The sequence below is a fragment of the Lathamus discolor genome, chromosome 2, assembly GCF_037157495.1.
Source record: "Lathamus discolor isolate bLatDis1 chromosome 2, bLatDis1.hap1, whole genome shotgun sequence".
NCBI classification, from domain to species: domain Eukaryota; kingdom Metazoa; phylum Chordata; class Aves; order Psittaciformes; family Psittacidae; genus Lathamus; species Lathamus discolor.
In genome coordinates, this window is record NC_088885.1 from 1,082,356 (window position 1) to 1,102,586 (window position 20,231).

The window sequence follows — 20,231 nt, forward strand, 5'->3', positions numbered from 1 at the left end:
GGCAGGAGTCTGGTTATTTTTGTTTCACCACGCAGCACTCATGTTTTCTCCTTGCAATGCCTCCTGCTTTCAAGATGCAGAGTTACTCATCTGCTCTACTCCCTCACACCCGCATTCTTCAACACACTGCCATTGTATTTACTCTTCCTACAAGTACTTTTGTTTGCGACTGGTCTTTGAAGCCTCAAAGTGAAGGGCACTTCAGTTTCAGACATCCTTCCCACCTAATTCATTTATTATGCAAATTATTTCTAAGTAGAATCACTTGTGAGAGGCAGAACAAGGAATGAAAAGGGAAGAGATTATTTACTGCTTATCTTCTAACTTCTCCTTACCCACTTCTCAGTAACACAAGAAGATACTTGACTAATGGCCATACTAAGAAAGCAACAGGTCAGACTGCAGTGATTTGTGCTGTCTATTAAACTGCCAATGCACTCAGAGAGACCATCACGGCCTCCTGATAGTGACTTTGCTTAAAATACCACATTCTGTCAGGAGAAACTTCGTATTTTCCAAGTTTGTTTCAAACCACCTCTGGTTTCCAGTCTCCATTTTTAACTGCTGCACAGCACAGATATTATCCCAGGGTACAGCAATCAACTGTACTGCGAAGGGCCAAGCTGAAAATAATCTCTCCTCTTAGAACCACAATATTTCCTAGCATCAAGAATGGAAGAAGAGAAAAGAGCTCCTGTCAAACAAGTTTTTCAGTAAGCAAGGACTGTTTGCACAGATAATTTCTTGTGGAAACTTAACCTTGACCACAAAGAGAATTTTTGTTAGGATCTAAGAGTAGAAATACATCTGACAAAACAAGCAAGGCCAACAGGCTGTGCAAGTAGAGCTGGTGTTGTGGGAGCTTTGGGAGCCAATGGCCACGAAGAAAAGGGGTAATGTTAGATGTGAAACAAGAAACTCAAAATGAGAAGGAAACAGGCATACCAGGACTCACAGGAAAATACTGTACACCAGCTAGTAAATCAAGGAGATTAAAAGGGAAAAATCAGGCGTCTTTTGCAATCAAAGACTAGCAATGATGCAGGAGCTGCACAGCACCGTTCATCTCAGAGGTGTTCAGCATGCTGTTAACGTGACAAGGTGGACCACCGCAGATCAGCGAGCTACCATGCCAGCAATGCTTGAGTAAGAATTACCTAGACCTACTTAGGAAAGATGGGTAGCTAACACATTCCCAAAGCGCGTTAACAGTTCCCAAAGCAGCTTTGGGAAAGCAGTTTAATCTGAGCATGCTTCAGTATGGCAATTCCAGTGTACATGTATTCTTTCTCAGGTGGAAAATACATGAGGCACGCAAGAACTATACAAGAATAAAAGCAGGCATCTTGAAATAACAACGGAAAATCTCAGTAACGAAGCAGCAAAAATCCTGCATTACAGAAACAGAGCAGAGCCAGCAGCAAAGTCCCCTCTAAAGAGTGGCTAATTACATGCTACACTGACCCCAATTTTTAAGACAGCATTTGCAACATGAAAACAAACAATAAGAAGACTGGAGAGATGTCAATGAAAGCTCTGCTTCAACAGCTCTGCTTTTTCAGTCGTCTTTCAATTCTTTCCAACTTCCATAAACCACGACTGTCTCTTTCGGCTGCCCCTACTAAGTATATTCTCCAGAATTAGCGTTTTCAGAGGAAGCCTATGGAGTAGCAAGGGCCAGATCTTACCAGATTTCAGTGAGATACAACAACCAATTCTCTTTGTATACACAAACCCACAATTTGGCATAGCTTAGCCAGTAAGTGAAATAGCCCTTAATTTCAGGGATTTACAGGGGTTGAGAAATACTGCTGTACTGCATGCTGCCATAGTTTCTTTTAACAGTTATTGCTAGATTCAGACTGAGGAGAACGATATATTCAAAGAGCAGATCTTGTGGCCTCCAATCATGTCCACGTATCAAGCTGGCCTGGATATCAGCAGGCCCTTTACAAACCTATGTGAGCTTTGACACTAATCTACTTGGAGCACAAACTAGTTGATAATGAGCATTAAAAGGTCACTCTTCACTTTTTAGTAGAAATGACTGGAAACCACCCCTACTACCTCAAAACACTGACCTTCTAGACTATCCTCTGCTCCCATCTGTGCTCACCAGCTTTATGCTTGGCAAACATTTGATTTCTATAAAGGTCAGGAAAAGTTCCATTCAGAGGCAGGTATTACACTCAGCTGTACACCTCTTCTTCTGAGAATGTAACACGTAACTTCCTACATTTGCTATTTCAAGGGTAGTTGAAGTGGAGTGGTCAGGGGGCAGGAACAGGTTGTACAAATGAATCGTGATGCTTCTTGCCTATCTTTTTCTCCAAGCATTTCCTCACTGTAGTTTTACAGGGCTCATCCTAACTCTCAGGACACTGCCAGCTCAGTCACTCTCCAAAGCCTTTGCTCATCAAAGCCCCACTTCCACAGAAAACCCTGACAGATTTTGGTAGACTTAGAGCAGGGCACAATCACTCATTTCTGAGCTTATGGACACCCACCACACATCTGAAAAAGGCACAGGTTCATCTCCCTTCTCTTTGTAGGTCTAAGCAAAAAGTTATACTGGGGAAAAGTAGCACCTATGTTTGACTCAGCAGTGGTAGACCAGGCAGCTGTACAGCTTTCTCCCCGATCTTTTACAGACTTACACCATGTTTTAGTGTTACATGGTTTGGCTTCCTAGAGCTTGCTTGTTAATGACATCAGAATTCTGAACCTCCTATTCAAAGTCAACTGTAAACTGGACATAACCACTCCAAACAGGCAACTGCACAGACCTCAAGGATGAGAAGGAGCCTTACCCGTATATAAGCATCCTGGTGATGTTTAGCAAAGTACAGCATGTTGTCGAGGGCTAGCATTCCTGGAGGGGTCTGTGTAAAATCCATTGCAGGGTTTACATGATTCTGTAAAGAGATAACAAGTTGACTCAGTTAGCATCTTCACAAGAGCTACCAGCTCCCCAGTGATGTGCACCATGTAGCGGGTAGCTGCTGCTTCAGACAGTCCAGCAACAGAGCTCTTTTTACTGAGCAGAAAACTCTTAACAAGGAAACAGTCCATGCCTTCAAAGTTAAAAGCCAAATGCAAACACCATGAGGTCAGCAAGTCAGTCATTCACTTCTGTGGCTGCAGAATGGAGTTTCCCCAGAGGCTGAGTGTGTTAGAAGCATGGATCTCCCATGTCTTTCATGGCAGAGACACACCTCAGGTGTACTACATACTTAAAGCACTGTTTACATTATAATGCAGATCTATACACAAACAGTCACCAAAACACCTCTTTAAACAACTGCTTTGGACTGATTTCTAATGAACCACAACAAGGAGAAAAAACTACTAGATTCCAAAGCTGTATTAAGTCTATTGGATCTTGTGTACTCCTGAACACAAAGGGCCTCAGACAAAAGTGTATGAAATTCAACAGATTCTCCTGTGGAATTCAGGTAGATTTTTGGTTACATTCTGACTCTATGAATCTCAACTATGGAACTAATGAATGAACAGGCCGACTCCAACCAAAACTTGTCAGCTTCCACACGCACCTACCAATTCCAAATGTTCGGTTCCACACACTACATCAAGAACTGCATTCGCTCACAATATCAACCCAGGCCATCTTTAGACTGAATGGAATTAAATGTATTTTTGAGTAAGTTTCACACAGTTCATGGTCTGGATATGAACATTCGACTGGCTACAGACAGGCTTGAGAACACCACAGAGGCTTCTCTTGAAGCTGCTCAGAGAACAAAGGCTCCATCCTTAATGGAATGTGTCTCCCTCAAAAAAATGCCTATCGCTGGCTGTGCTCTTTTGTCAATACCACCTTTGCAACGTCTCCAGCTCCACTCATCATCCTGACACAGTGAGATTTCCCTTGCTGCTTTACGATGGCATTTCCCTTCCACAAGACCCAGCTGACAGAGACTTTAAAAGTCTATTTACCATCAGAAAATTGCCTGGTACAGATCAGCACAGACTTCTTCTACCATCAGTCTACCTCAGCACTACCACACAATTTCTGCTGTGTGTTCAGGGTCTGGTTCACCCACCTTGTTGACAAAAGCATGGGCTTTACTACTTTGTCCTCCCGACGAATCTGTCAGGCCATCACACTGTAGAAATCGGAGACTTTATTCTCTTGCCTGTCTTACCTTTAGGTGTCTGACAGGTCGGGTCTAGCCAGGCAATAAATCACAGTCACAAGACAGATAAGAAATATCTGAATGCTAAAATTATCCATTAAAGCTGCTGCAACTTTATGAGGGAGACAAAAGGTCTGGGCTGAAAAGGCATGCACAACCTGTTCGTTTTACATCTCCAGCTTTGGAGAACAGCTGCACCAGCAAAACAATCACAGGCTTATCATTCTGCAATCGGGAATCAAGAGGACATCTGGAATCCTGGAATTCATAGGGAAATATCTAGGCGGTAGATGCATCAGAAGGGTGGGAAAACAACAGGCTTACCGAGTTGTGTTTTCCAAAACCTCCTTTTTTAAAAGCATTTTTATTTAAATGAAGAGTCCAATATTCACCTGAACGATAACAAGAGCCCCTCACAGCTGTTCCCCAACTCAACCTTCCATCTTCCACGTGTGATACGTTCATCAGTCAGAACATTTAAAATCAGATCAAGACTGCAACGCACACAAGACCAACAGACCTCAGCTTCTGGGAGGAGAAAACTTCCCTTCCCACGGTTTTCATGCATTCCAGAAAGAGCAGCAAAAAGCTGTCAACAAGGAATCAGTTTTACACCTTTCGCAAGCAGAACTTCGGCACAGGGCTGCATCTACTCTCTTCACCCCCATGCTATAGCACAGGCAGACTATACTTGGATAAACACCTGGCAAGCAGATAAGATTATCAAGACCCATCTGCCTTTCTCCAGCTATTAAAACACTAGCATTCATTTCACAAGTAGCAGGACACCGAAATAAAAGACTCCCCTACTGTTGCTGGAACAGTTCTTTCCTTTATCCCATTCTACATCTCAAGCTGTACAGAAACAGTGACCAAAACCAGTGAGGGCAAAAGAAATCTCACCACATTTATTAAGGATGACTCATTTTGTCTCATACCATCACTACTAGTGCTGTGTTCAACCAGAAAAGCCATCTCTCCATCACTCACTACTTTTTTTCTAAGTCAAGCCTATCAAACGAGCTATTTTCAGTTGTTTGTTTCAAACGCTTCTGTGACATTGGATTCCAGGATAAGCAGAGCATGATCTGCATCTCTGTTAAGTCAGTTACCTGGAGATAGGCCAGCTGGTAATAGCCGAGGATTAACAAGACAGCTCTGGCATGTGTGAAACAATACATTCTCTTCAATTATTCTTCACATTCAAAAAGAATCCCAACTTCTTTGATCCCTTCCTTCTTCGATCCCTTCCTTCTTCCTCCCTCCCCTTAAAATCATCCTTCTCCTAACAGGCTGAATGTTTGTGGTTGAAATATTAACTTATTGAGAGTAGGTTGAGAAGTGAGATACGAAGCTAAATTATCTAAAATGCCACAGTGAATAATTCAGAAGTCCGCAAACGCCCTCACCTACAACATCATTTATTAAATACACGGAACACAACGCCTCAGGCATAATAGTTGCATCTGTTCAGTATAAAGCCTATTGCATTCTGCTCTTTATAAAAAACCAAGAGTAAGAAATACAAACGGAACAGGTTTGTTACCTTCAAGTTTTCAGATAATTTTGGTTGGGTTTTTTTGTACACCAGACTAATATCTATGCATCTCTCATCTTCACTGTCTGAGTGGTATTTTATAGCTTATGCTTTTATACCATACATGTTAACGTTATCAAACCCATGAAGTATTTGTTAGCCAGCTTAGTAGGGGACTGTGGGAATGAAAATTCACTCTTTTGGGCAAGATGTAAACCCCAAACCACGTCTGTTTATGCCATTTAAAAAAGAATAAGTAAATAAATCACGTGGCATGTTGCACAGGATTACTCTGGATTAATTCCAGTGCAGTAATTACATTCTGGCAACCTGGCATTCTCCTGCAGTCCTAGCTGTGTAAAGCTCTCTTCTCTGTCCTGAATGGCTCTACTGTCTTAATTCTGGCTTCCAGGGCAATCTCTGAAGGATGTATAGAATGTGTCCTCACACCGAGATGCCCAATCACAGTAATGGTGTACTGTCTGTAGATAGCTGCTGATGGAATAAGCAACACCCATTCCTTACACTATGCCTAACAACATGCGAATATGCTGAAGCATAGAAACCATGAAATTCCCTGCATCCCTAGCCTATTACAGTACAGATTTATTTCTGTCTCGACAAATACTGATAAGTTATCACAGATTTTGCATCAGTGCTATGTGCAGCTGTGTAAATCAGTTGACAAGTCATGCCAGTTTGTCCTGAAAGCAGCTTGCAGTACGTGCTAGACCTGGCAATAGCTATTCTACATAGAAGAGCAAACTTCTGTTTTCCCAGCCCCAAAGTAGCGTAGGTGAAATGTTATTCTGTATGCCTCACTCCTGTACGTTTGCATGACAAAAACACAACAGAAGCTCCCAGGGAGTAAAAGAACTGACGATGGAGGAACTTCAGAACATCGGAAAAGGAAAAGTCCAATTGAAGTGGTGTCAATCTAAACGAACCCTCTCAAAACTGGTCACAGTGATATTCACAGTGAATTACCAAGTGATAAACTTACATTAGAACGATCAACTAGCACACAACCTTACCATTTACCCCTTCCCTAAATAACCCTGAAGTTCTACAGGCAAAATGTTCCCATCTGTTCATTTACACAAGAGTTACAAATATGAGAAAATGCTACATCAAAAAAACAACCAAAACCCCCACAAGCGGTTGGGAAGAGGTGATCAGCTCCAATTCTTGACGAGGAAGTAATTTTGTCTTTTTATTTAACAGCTCCATATTCAAAGAGATGATGATGCACACAACTTCCACCGCCTGATTTAATGAGCTAGAACAGTGACTCGGGAATTTTCAACCTCTCTGCATTCAATGAAATGAATAACGAAAATTAAGTATTTAAAATAAACTTAAAATTAAATTTAAATGAAAATTCAAACTATCATAGAATAGCTTGGGTTGGAAGGGCCTTCGAAGATCATCCTAGTTCAACCGCCCCAGCAATGAGCAGGGACGTAAGAAAGCAAGAACCAACAAACTGAATAGAATGAAAATGGATCTGGAGGATCCCTGGATTTAAATTATAAAACCACAGTGTACCTCAAGTCAGAAGTATCCAATATATCAAATATATCCGACATACCAAAGGTATGGCTGCAACTGCTATACCTCTGAAAGAACACGCAGAAAGCCTTCTCAGATACTTTCAGTGCAAGTCATTTAAATCACATCCCCACTACCCCAGCACATACAAATAACTCCAGGATAGTTCTACCTGATGCAGTTTGCATCAAAACTCACCGATTACGTTTGCATACAATGATGGCAGGTTTGCCTTCAAACAAACACTGCTGCTTCTTCCACCTTTGTGTTTCAGCAAATACTTACTATTAAGCATTTCTACCTGGTTAATTTATTTCTTTATTAAATTCTGCCTATTAACATCTAATTTCTAAATATTAGCATTTAATATTGAGCATTTCTACCTGGTTAATTATTTTTCTATACCAGTTCAGCAATACACATTAGTAGACTGCAAATGTTATTCTCCAATAACAAAATTCACCCCAACCTACATAACATGTGAAGCAACAGCATTTCTGGGTCAAGTTTGACCTCACCAATATAAAACTGACCTTTGCAATAGCAAATAAATCCTAGGCACAATCTGCACATAATTTTCCTTATAAAGATTAAAAAAAAAATAAATCATGATTTGATGACTGTATTCCCTTAATTCACTGAGCTGCTGTGTAAATCTAACATAAAGCACCAAACAGGTCTACGTAAGTCACCACCAGGAATCTGTCTCAGTCATGAAACATTGAATCCCAGCCTGGTTTGTGTTGGAAGGGACCTTAAAGCTCCTCCAGTTCCAACCCCTGCCACGGGCAGGGACCCCTTCCACTGGAGCAGCTTGCTCCAAGCCCCTGTGTCCAACCTGGCCTTGAGCACTGCCAGGGATGGGGCAGCCACAGCTTCTCTGGGCACCCTGTGCCAGCACCTCAGCACCCTCACAGGGAAGAATTGTTTCCCCATAGAACAGATGCTATGGTGGCCAGAACTGCAAAAATTTGACTAAATCAGCTAAAATTATCAGATAAATCCTAACAGGGCATATCAAAAGACAAGCACTACATATTTTCAGCCATGAATAAATTAATAAATTATTACATAAATTTTGTAAAGCAAGACAAAATGCTCTTGCATAATTCTCTGTATTTTATACATACCTACGTTACAGCTTTACAGTTACAGGGAACTAATGCTTTGGATTCCACGATCTTAAGCCCTACAGACTGCCAACAGTTGGAAAGCCTAGAAGAATCTAAAATGAGTGCTATAACTTAGAGCAATCACATCTTATCAAATACATGAAAACTACGAATTACCTGTCAGGTTTTATTTTAGTTACCAAGAACAGACTTTACAGCTGGATACCTGTTTAGCACTTCACAGATTGCTGGCTCCTTACTACTGAAGTCATTTTTTCTGGGCACATGAAGTTATCACGCAGTAACAGACCATGTACTCTCTTGGGAATATTTGAAATGAATCAGTGGAACGCAATCATTTCAATTACATGTTTTCAGCACGGTAAATTGCTACCAGATACCTCCCAGTATCCGCTAAGTTTACAGAACAACGGAATAAGAGGTCAACCGTCCGCTCACAGATCTACCTAGACTGGGTCAAGAAACTAAAAGCCACACTAGTTGATGACTACTCCGCAGTTGACATTACCAGGTCATTTAGCAGCCACCTCAGCAGACCCCACCAAGTTCCCTGCCCCACACTTTCAGGCAAAGTCACAGAATCACAGAATAGTTTGGGTTGGAAAGGTTGGAAAGGACCTTGAGATCATCCTGTTCCAACCCCCTGCAATGGGCCGGGACATGTTACACTAGACCATGTCACCTAAGGCTCTGTGTAACCTGGCCTTGAACACTGCCAGGGATGGAGCATTCACAGCTTCTTTGAGCAATCCATTCCAGTGCCTCAGCACCCTCACAGGAAAGAACTTCTTTCTTATATCTAACCTGAACTTCTCTGTCTCAGTTTGAACCCATCACCCCTTGTCCTTTTGCTACAGTCCCTAATGAAGAGCCAGTCCACTTTAGATGAAACTGATGCTGGACAAGGTGTGAGCTACATGTGAGCAAGTAGATGGCTTCTACTGCGGAGAATTAAGGACCATATCCAAGAGACTTTCTAGAGGCTCAGCTAAGAGGGTGTGAGGCAGGTACCCCTCCAGCCAGAGCAGCCAGAGAGCAATCAAGGGCTACAGCTTTCCACATAGCTGCAGCTCTTCCAAACTCCTAATGGAAGTTTAACACCCACATCCTGGCCAGTGAGCCATTTTTGTACTGTTTGAACTGCAGCAGTAAAGAAGTACACCAGGAAACTGGCATCTATCCCTGACTTCTATACCCGACAATGGTAAAAATATAACCCTCTTTGTGACCTTGGAACATGCCAGGCAATCAGCTGGTTTCATTTCACTAGCATCGCTAATGCAGTTTGCCTTTTCTACACAGGTAAGACCTAAGGCACAAATTCCCATCCTGCCCAGCAGGATCATTCTCAAGCTAGCAAGAAAACAGCCAGGAGCAAACAGTGTGAACAGTGCCAGCAGGAGCAGCAAGCCAAAAGCATGAATCCATCTAAACCCGAGCATCGTAAATAAACACAGGTTAAACGTTTACAAGGAGGCGGAAGTCAGACACAGCAGAATCAAAACCTACCTGAGTCATTTTATCTCTGTGAATCCTATCGCAGCTGTTCCTACGTCACATTTTGGCATGAAAAGCCTCTTTTTGAGTTCAGGTAAGCTTAATGTCTCTTGAATAAGGCACACTGTGACCTCCGCTCATTATTTAAGCATAATGGCTGGCACAGCTTGTATACTGGCGTACAAACATTAACAGTCCTAACAAAGAGCAATGGTTCAAAGACCACTTACTAAGGAGAAATCCAGAGCCGTTCAACAGGCATTTTGTACAAAGGAAAACCATACCAAATAGTAAACAAGTAAAATGAAAGGTTCAGAACCAAGATCTGCTTGAATCAGTCTTCTAAGAATAAGACTACTAGGACAGCATCGTTTTGATTGCTTTAGTTACACTTCAGGCAGTTTTACCCAAACTTAACCTTTCCGACGTAACCTTTGCCACTGTAATTAAGGTGCATTAATTAAAACACCTTTCAGCCGTGGTTTCTTTTAAAGACAAATTACTTAAATTATAAGCAATCAAGTACAAGCAAGGTAAAAATAATCATTAGAGCTTTCCTGAGGATGTGTATCTACAGCCGAACCCACACAGGAAGCAGCCCACTTAATGGCTGCAGTTGCCTCTCTCATCCGTCACCACTCAAAAGAATCGAGTGAAACTCCTTCCTGCTGGAACAACTATCAGCTCCAGTAAAGGACTTCATACTTACATCCTATAGCACGCATGGCACATCCACAGAGCAAGACTGGCACTCCATTGTGCAGGGAATTTTACTTCCCTTGGAACTTCATTAACAATGATGACTGTGGTAGCTGGGGACACCACAGCACCCTTAAGAGCCATGCTGCTCATCCTGTGATGTACCTCATCTGCCCTTAGTAGAGAGGTGATAAAGAGACAAAAACTCGTGGGATCCATCACTAGGGAATTTCAGTTCACTTGACTTTGACTCTTCTTTGCCTCCCTCTACAGGGATGTGAAGCTCTTAGAACTAGAACTGTGCTCTGCAACATGCGCATGCTTTGCATGCCTGGGCATTGTTCTGCTCTGCCTCCAGTTTCCTCCAGACAGACGTCAAACAGAGCATAGAGCTGCACCAAAATGCAGGAAGATTTAAGGCATTTTTACAAGAACACATCCCGTTGCCACTCACGCAGGGGCTGTGCAACAGGCTGACGACATCAAACTGTCAGCATATGCATGGTTCAGGTATGAAGGTGTTTTTAATTTGGGGAAATAATTCAGTATTCACAAATGAGTCACTTTCTTCCCCTTGTCTTTTCATTCATCATAGGCTTTAGTTAATGAAAGCACATAGTCAAAGAGAATGCCTGCAATCCTTTGTAACTGAAGAAATACCAATACTTTGTATGCTATGCTATTTACTGTCCTTTAAACCCTACAACAGGCAAAGAAACCCATGAGGAAGGAGAGGAGGGGGAACAGAGTGATATGCACATTTAAGTAACATGCATACATATATGGTTGCATGCATGAGATGGAAAACTGCACAGGCTTAAAAAAACCCCAAACAACCCTATTCTCAGTAATTCACAATAAACTGAATTTACACTGTTTCACAAAACTACCATTGCTTCAGTATCAAACAAGGGGCTGTGTGGAATCAGCTATACCCACCAAGCCTTGAAACAGATGAAGCCCACATTACAAAAGAAGAGAGATGTCATTTTGTCTGACCCGTGTTGGGTATATTATTGTACATAATAGCACAGAAAGATGTCCAAGATCCACCTCAAAAAGAAGGGGTCAGAAAACTACTAGCTGTACAAGAACTCTTCTGCTAGGATACACTTGGAACAAACATCCCAGCCCCACCACACTCAAATCCATGGAGCTTGCCTGCCCCCACGAGTTTGTAACTGGGATGCACAAAGCAAACAAGCAGCCAACAAGCAAACCACACAGTGAAACCATACACGGTATATGATGGGCTTTTAAATCTGCTCTCCTCTGGAAGGACTAAAGCTAAGAGGAGCTGAGCAGTGAACAGTAAAAGGCTGGCTTATTCATTTTAACAACGTGCAAACCGTTAGATGCCCACAGCTCCTGACAAACCATTCTGACAAATCACACGCAGCTGCATGGTAAACAACAGCAGCAGCTTGAACATCTGGATTTGCTGGTCACTGTGGTGCCGGTCACTAACGGCGCATCTGACTCAGGTGCCTCCTTCTGCGCAATTATTAGCTCAGATCAACAGCACCAGCTTTATGTAAACTGAGCAGCTCCTCCAGCACACAGACACCATCCCGCCAGGCTTTTCTGCTTACAACGCTCCATTTCTGTTAACAGAATAAAGTTACTCAGGTTTTCTCCCAGCCATTTTAAACCTAGTGCCTCCAAACACCAGTAATCCTCTTGCATCCTTCTGTCACCACACAGGATCAGCAGAAGACAGCCTGATGATCACACCTGGCTGAGAAGCTATGGAGTCACAAAATCCCAGACTGGTTTGTGTTGGAAGGGACCTTAAACCTCACCCAGTTTCAACCCCTGCTATGGGCAGGGACACCTTCCACTAGAGCAGCTTGCTCTAATGTATGGCGAACAGTAACTTAAACCAATGGAGCTATGGTTATGGGAAAGCATGCAGTAGGTCACACACCTCTGTGCCCTAACAGCACCAAGCACAGGATGGGTATGAGAGCAAGGTTTGTGCTTTCTGTATTTCTGCCTCTCGGGTTTGGAAACAGATTGATGCTTTGCTGCTGTTGCTCACATCTGCAGAACATGGCCTGAGCTGGGAGTCAAACCTAAGTTTTTCTCATTGGACCTTTAAGTACATTTACTAAACCTCATCTTTTACAGATCTGCAGAGACTGGAGAACAAACCAAAGCCCCACAGACAACTAAAGAAATCCAGACTGCAAGAAAGCATCCCTGTCACATAGCCCATGGAAGTCTGAAAACCATTCAAACACAGGAACAAACTATTACTTCAGAGGGAAAACATACCTGACCAGTAAGTGCCAGACAGAAAAGAAACTATTCACAGCACACTGTATAACAAACTGTAAGGCAAATTCAGGAAATTTTTATTGCCCAAGCGGTATCCTTCAGCCTAAGCATCAATCTTCTGGCATTCAACCGAGAAATGGAATTCACAGTGCAGAACAGCTTTCTACTATTCCTAAGGCTGAAATGACTGTACCCATGCAAGTGAGCTGTTAGACTGTTGTGAACAGCCTGCATTTGGCATGATGCTAGTGCCCTCTGCTGTGAACTACTACAAACTAGTTAGCAGCTTTATCTTAAGATGAGGTACTCCAAATAGCATCAAGCCATACAACACAGTAAATCAAGGGTTATAGAATGTCATTCAAAACTACATGCTTCAACCACAGGTAATTATTTCTTCCAATTAGAATCACAGAATCATTGAGGTTGGAAAAGACTTTAAATTCAGCAAAAGGCCAATTGATAACCCAGCACTGCCACGCCACCACTAAATCCCATCCCTAAGCATCACCCCTACACATCTCCATGGACACTGACTCCAGCCCTGCCCTGGGCAGCCTGTTCCAATGCCTGAGCACCCTCTGGGGCAGGAATTGGTCCTCAGCTCCATCTAAACCTGCCCTGGTGCAGCTTGAGGCTAGTTCCTCTTGGCCCATCCCTTGTTCCTTGGGAGCAGAGCCCAGCCCCTCCTGGCTCCATCCTCCTGTCAGGCACTTGTAGGGAGCCATCAGGTCCCCCCTGAGCCTTCTCTTCTCCAGACTGAACCCCCCAGGTCCCTCAGCCATTCCCCATCACACTTGGGCTCCAGGCCCTGCACCAGCTCTGTTGTCCTCCATCACCCCATTGTCTCTCTTGCAGTGAGGGGCCCAGAGCTGAACACAGGATTCAGTGCTCTTTCAGACTTCTCCCAGCTGCTTATAGAATATTTCACCTTCCTCTTCATCCTAGTTGCGTGGTCTGTAACAGATTCCCACCATGTCATCTGCCTTGTTGGTGCTCCCTGTGATTCATAAACACTCAACCCTATCGTCACCATCATTAAGCTCTAGACAATCAAAACACTCCCTAGCATTAGGGGAGGAAATAGCCAGAAGACCAAGTAAGAGAAGTGATTGGGTACAAGATGCACAATGGATGCCCTCACCCATTTTCAGTGCACCACCACACAAAAATACTCACAATAAATCCAAGTTTTTTATAGTCTCGAGTGTACATGGATTTGCGTTTCTCAATGCTGCCACTGCTATTGTTAGGTTCAGATTCTGCATCAAATGCGATTCGTCGGAGTTCAAAGATGATATCCCGCTGAGCCTGTGACAAAACAAGGTCAAAAAATGGGTTAAAACCTCTCGTTTTAATAACCAGTATCACAAAAGCTGTTTCAAAACACTGTTTCTCCTCCACTGCCCAGCCTTTCTTTGTCTGAATTCCCTACTTCATACTCAGAGACAGTCAGCAAAATAACTTTGTGGTTCCCATTTTGCAAAGTCCTCACATTTGGTGGGGTTCACAAGCAGATGCTGAAGTGTTGACTTCCAGAAACTGGACTGCACACTTCATTTTAACCACAGGCATGAAACTGCAGGAGCCAAGAGATCACACACGTTCCAAATTCAGCTGGTACTTCAGCACTTTGCTAATACTGAAACGGCTCAGCTCTTGGCATTCCTTTTGGTAACTGTGCACATTTGCTAGCAGAGCAATGGGCAAGAGAGGAATCACTGCAGTTACACATCACTGGAAATGTCTCAAGAGAGTGACAAGCACCCCAGCATCACCGCTAACACCACCATGCCAGTCACTGGCTATGGAGATAGGCACTGGTTAACTGTGTGCACGTTCCCAGGAGTCCAACCTTCCTGCCTCAGACTTAAGAAACAGGAAGGGTAAAATCCAATAGCATGAGGTTACTCATGTTTACAACCATCTTGCCCTCCCACCTCCTCCAAATTATCAGCAGGTTTTAACTTCCTCTTGTAACTGAAATCAAGTTCCTCCTTGTTGTCTGCCCTAAAGAAAAAGGCCACAAAAATTAAAGTAACAACACCCATCTTCCCTACGGCTCATTGACTCAATATTTAAACTTGTATCTCTTAAGCAAGTGTCTCTCTTAGCACAATGAACAATATTAAAGCTGGTGTTTGGACACAGCCAGCAATAAACAAATGAACAGCTATTACACAGGTGCCCAGTAACAAAACCAGGGTTTACAGCAGCACGAATTAACTTCAACTCTATCAGGCCAGACAGTTTTCATTCAAATATTCATTCTAGCTCTACAGAAGTACTTTTACAAAGGACCACACATCTATGCTGCTTCTGAGAAGTACATGGAAGAAATGAATGCTGGACTGCTGCTCAGAGTTTTAGCTCAGGATGACACCCAATTCAGTTCATGAAGCTACGGAGAAAAGCCTGGCCATTTTGTTGTACCTTGGCACACGGAATGCAATAGCCAATACATCTACTAACAGCCAGAAAACATACCCTGCTTCATAACAGAATGAATGAACGAATTGTATAAACATTCCCAGCGGCTTTTCCTCCATGAGGAGTTTCAGGTACAGCAATGAGCAGTGGCCCTCTTCCTGTTCCGACCAGACCATGCCAGATGCTTACCTGATCTTGTGGATCCATTTTTGTCATCATTCTATCTTCCAGAAGGTTAAAGGTAAGTACTTGAAGAACATAAAGCTGGTGTGCCATTTCATTATTGATAGCCCTCTGTGCCCTGATAACATGCTGCAAAGAAGGAGAGATCCCAGTGAATGCCATCTTATCGGAAAATCAGAGCACACGCACTCAGGTGTTTCCATTTCTGTAAGTAGGTACACTATGCAACAGGGCAAAACATGTCAAAATCGAACCAGGACAAGCACTACTCATTTAGGTATTAGATAAGGAACTTTAATGGGCAGGACTTTACAGTAACAATGTGCTTAAACTTTCTCCTCCTCGCCACTAGATAGAGCCTGTGCCCATGTTGAGAAGTGGCATCAAACAGTCCTGAGAAGTCACTTTGAAGAAAAATTAACTCCTTCCCAAGGGCCTCAGAGCTCTGTATGAAAATAAAATGAGTATATCAAGAAATCATTAAAGAGAGTGACTGCCTGAACAGAGAAGTATTCAGGCTGCAAACACAGCCAGCGAATACAGAGATATAACAGGGGCCTGGCTGCAGGAGTCACCATCAAACATCACACTACAATTACCTCTACCAGGTGGCTCCATTCTGTAGGAGGAAGATGCTTAGAAATACATTCACACAATGTCCCATCCATGCAGAATTAGCCCCATCCAGAAAGCAGATACCAAACTGATGAACAACTGAAACACCCCTGGTGTGCCAAAACCCACCAAGTTTAGGAGATGGAGACAGCAACTGATACCGTACAGTTCCAGAGAATAGAAGAAGCTGTCTGCCAAAAGGCACTGGAGCGTTTTATGACAGTAAATGAACACCTGACAATATTATCCATGTGCTTACACCAAATCTGCTATGGACATGGCAGGGTAAAAGCATGCCTTCTGAAACCAATCCTGAGGGGTTTTGTGAGGATCCCTGAAATGATGATAGTGAATGAGGGAGAGCAAGGGGTTGTTTGGTTTGTTTTACATCGCCTGGTATCTCATAGCACAGAAAGAGTTCTTTCCCTTGTTCCCTTAGAGACAGAGCTACTCTAAGGTCAAAGGTAAAATCCCTCTGGTTTTCCATGATAGCAGATGCAAGTCTTTCACGTTACATTAACTTCACTCTGTGCTGTATTTTATGCTTCTTTTGCGCAAGTGGAGACAAAATGTGTGCAACTTTATAAAAGGACAAAATAATCTGAAGAACTGAAAATAAGACAGAAGTATTCAGGACTATATTTTCATGAAGAAATCACTACTTATTTGCCTGGAAAAACACCCTTTCTGCCAATCAGTTTTCGACCTATTCAACAACCAAACCTTTATTTGCGTATTACAGGCCTCAAAACTGATCAAAATACAAGTGTGACTGAAATGCATTAAGACAAAAGCAATGAGCACCAAAACAGGAGTCACCTTTTCTCTCTGCTAGTGAAAAATAACTTGTGAAACTGATATACTTACAGTTAAGATGATGGAGCGAAGCTGCTTTTGTGCCAAAATGTTTGCCATTTCCTGATTAAGTTTGAAATAAAAACAAAAGTTAGCCAGAAGCAGGTATTTTTATGCCATACCTATGAGAACAGTGACTTAAAATGTCTTACTCTCCTGTTTCAGCAGTGCCACTTTAAATGAAGCAGTGTATCAGCTATATAATGGCTATATCAGCAAGAAATAGCATTTGCTATAATGAAGCAGTTCTGAGTTGTAGGACGATGAATTGAGTGAAAGTTAGAGCATGTGACTTTAAAAAAGCATCTCATTTCATGCCTTGTTTTAATGTCCTGGCTGGCTCCCATTCCATGCTTCATCCTGTGTCTGCAGGGGGATGGTTGTGCTTGAACAGTGTGTGTAAATGCTGTTCAAGCCACAGAGGTCTCTTCTGAAGCCTTTCATTGCTGGTTTTGGATCACCAAAGGCCTCAGCTTTTGACGTAATTTTCATTTTCTTTGCCCCTTTTCTCATTGTAGAGTAATCTGAGTTTGCGACCCCCAAACCAATGCATACGATCATATAGCTGAGACACTGCTTCATTACAGCAAATGATATTTCTTGCCTGGATTTTGGTAGCAATCACAGAATCCCAGCCTGGTTTGGGTTGAAGGGAACTTAAAGCTCCTCCAGCCCCAACCCCTGCCACGGGCAGGGACCCCTTCCACTGGAGCAGCTTGCTCCAAGCCCCTGTGTCCAACCTGGCCTTGAGCACTGCCAGGGATGGGGCAGCCACAGCTTCTCTGGGCACCCTGTGCCAGCGCCTCAGCACCCTCACAGGGAAGAGCTTCTGCCTAAGAGCTCAGCTCAGTCTCCGCTCTGGCAGGTTCAAGCCATTCCCCTTGGCCTGTCCCTGCAGGCTCTGGTCAAAATGTTGGCATTGATCAACGACGTCTTAACTTTTCTTTCTAAATTTGTCTCAAGTCACTCTCAGGGAGAATTTTCTTTCATTCTCATCCTTAAGCAGCTGATGCTGGCTGCCCATGCTGCAGCCTGTCCTACCATGCATAGGAGGGGGTATTTTACACTTGTCAATCATGACAGTCTGTTCTCAAACATACCTACAAGTTCACGTCCCATTTCTAAGTTTCATCATCTTTTCCATCAATATAGAAATATGTGTGTGTGTGCATGTGGACATACGCTAGCATATGGGATGCATACAGCTTATAGCAATTATTATAATGTAATTATTCTTAATGTACTACGAAAGGATTTGAATAACATTGCACACTGCTATTGAGACACTGTTTATATATACACAAGGGGGCAATGTCTGGAATTAGTAAATCATTGATTGGAAATGGAGCTCCTGTGTCACAGCCTTATATAGCACAACAAATCACATCAATGCCAACACAATGCTTAATTCTAATTGTGAGACAGGATGCAGCCATGGATGTTGACTGTTTTCTTTAGACCAGATAAAAGGTGCTGCAACAGAACATGGGAGTTATAAGGAAGGAAGAAGGGACCAAAGGCAAGAGAAACTCCGCTTTAGTTTTAAGCCTTTTCTGGCTAAGCAGGTTTCAGCTGCCCTTAACATCAAAGGAATGAATGATACAGATGCTTCCATCTGAGCTGCAGGGGGAGTGCCAAGCACATCATTTGCTTCATGTTACAGGGAACAGGCTGGCTGGTTTTGTCAAAGCATATCCACTGCCAAAAGAGGGGCAGCTGAAGCATATGAGGTAGTCTTGTCTCCATTCCAGCAAAAAAAGAAAGGGAATGCTTTCATTTGGCTCTTTGGAGAGGATTATCAAATTGTCACTTTTCTCTTATACCGGTGATTTAAAAAGCTGTTACTGGGATATTGGGTTTTGTCACTGGACCAAAACCTGATCGGAGCAACAAGCATTCACAAAACCAATTACTGCATCCAAATCAACCTTCTCTCCGAGCAGGCTCTATGGCTATTAACAGAGCTCCCTCTTCTAAAGTAAGTATTGTAGTAACAGAGGAGAACAGGAATTTTTTGACAAAATTGCCACCTCATTTCCCATAGCAACACGTCTGAAAAAATGCAAAGAATTGCCAAAAAAGTGTTCCCACCATTCCCAGTATCACTTCGATGCCCCACATCATGCTGGTCTCCGTAAGACAGCAGCAGAGATGAGGCCAAAGCTTCAAGAGTCATACAGGGTTTGGTGCAGTTTCTCACTCCTGAGTGAGTGCTGAACCTTAACTTTGGCATATCCACCATCAGGTAACTACATGAGACTGCATCACCTCAGTTTGTTGTCTTAGACAGAATCCAGTAAACAACGCCAGTTAACCTTATCCTGAAGCTAATGGGCATCTACCTTCTTCAATGTACAGTTTAATAACTAAACACAACATGAAGAGAAACCTAACAGATTCCAAGTAGTTATTGTAGATTATTAAAGGCTGAAGGATGTTTCCTGCAAGTGTTAGAGCTGTGAGCCTTCAAGCCAAACCAGATCATTATATTCTGCTGATCTGGTTTTATGCCAAAACCGAAAGAAAACCTTTATTCCAGTTTTCCTTCGTGAGGTGCCTTATGCCCTTAATAACTCAGGACTGCGCTGGAGGGAGAAGAAAAAGAAAAATGGGAACAAAAAATGTGCCTTTTTTAAATTAAATCATGGTTTTACTTTCCCCTGTTTTCAATTTTAAAAATACTTTTGAAGCAAAACAGAAAAATGACCCATTAGGGCTTTGATGCTTGGTTAAACAACCTCCAGCGTTTAAAACCATGAACACATCTAAGGAGAGTCCTCATCAGAACTGATCAGCAGGTCCCAGTGAAGTCAATGAACTCTGAACACTAACTGGATGCCACCCCAGGAGTTATCATCACTATTCTTGGTGACTGAAGTGTTAAATAAATGAATGACTAAATGTGTTTTGACACAGACTAATGACTTCATAAACATGGCTAAAGCTTCTCTATTCCATAACACATTGCATTCCATCCTCCTTAAACAGCAACCAGCAATCTTGAAATATTTCCTTTTGAGACTCCTGATCTCTGGCACTGAAGTTAACTTAAAATAGGCCACTATAAAAGTCACTAAATGCTCACATGGCAAGATGTTTCCATGCGCAAAAGGATCACATTCTTTATTAAAAGATCCTGGGGGAAACAGTTTACTAAAAAATAGCCGGGTTTTACAAGCTGTGCTGGCAAAGACTTTAGTACAATAAATACTACAGCCAGCCACAGTCAATATGGTTCATGTGAGGTTACAGGGACCTACAAAAGCACAGAAGAATACTTAATCCCTACTGATA

At 42.6% G+C, this 20,231-nt stretch overlaps 1 protein-coding gene across 5 annotated transcripts in view; it reads right to left on the reverse strand.

The window, feature by feature from the left end:
• The window catches only part of ELMO1 (engulfment and cell motility 1), a 274,208-nt gene that overhangs the window by 144,911 nt on the left and 109,066 nt on the right, over positions 1-20,231 (reverse strand). For all 5 annotated transcript variants that reach the window (XM_065665367.1, XM_065665366.1, XM_065665369.1 and 2 more), the window contains 4 exons: positions 16,950-17,000; positions 15,474-15,596; positions 14,034-14,165; positions 2,811-2,915 (listed from right to left, as the gene is read on the reverse strand). In XM_065665367.1, the coding sequence (XP_065521439.1) occupies positions 2,811-2,915; positions 14,034-14,165; positions 15,474-15,596; positions 16,950-17,000 (411 nt within the window). The remainder of the gene's footprint in view (positions 1-2,810; positions 2,916-14,033; positions 14,166-15,473; positions 15,597-16,949; positions 17,001-20,231) is intronic.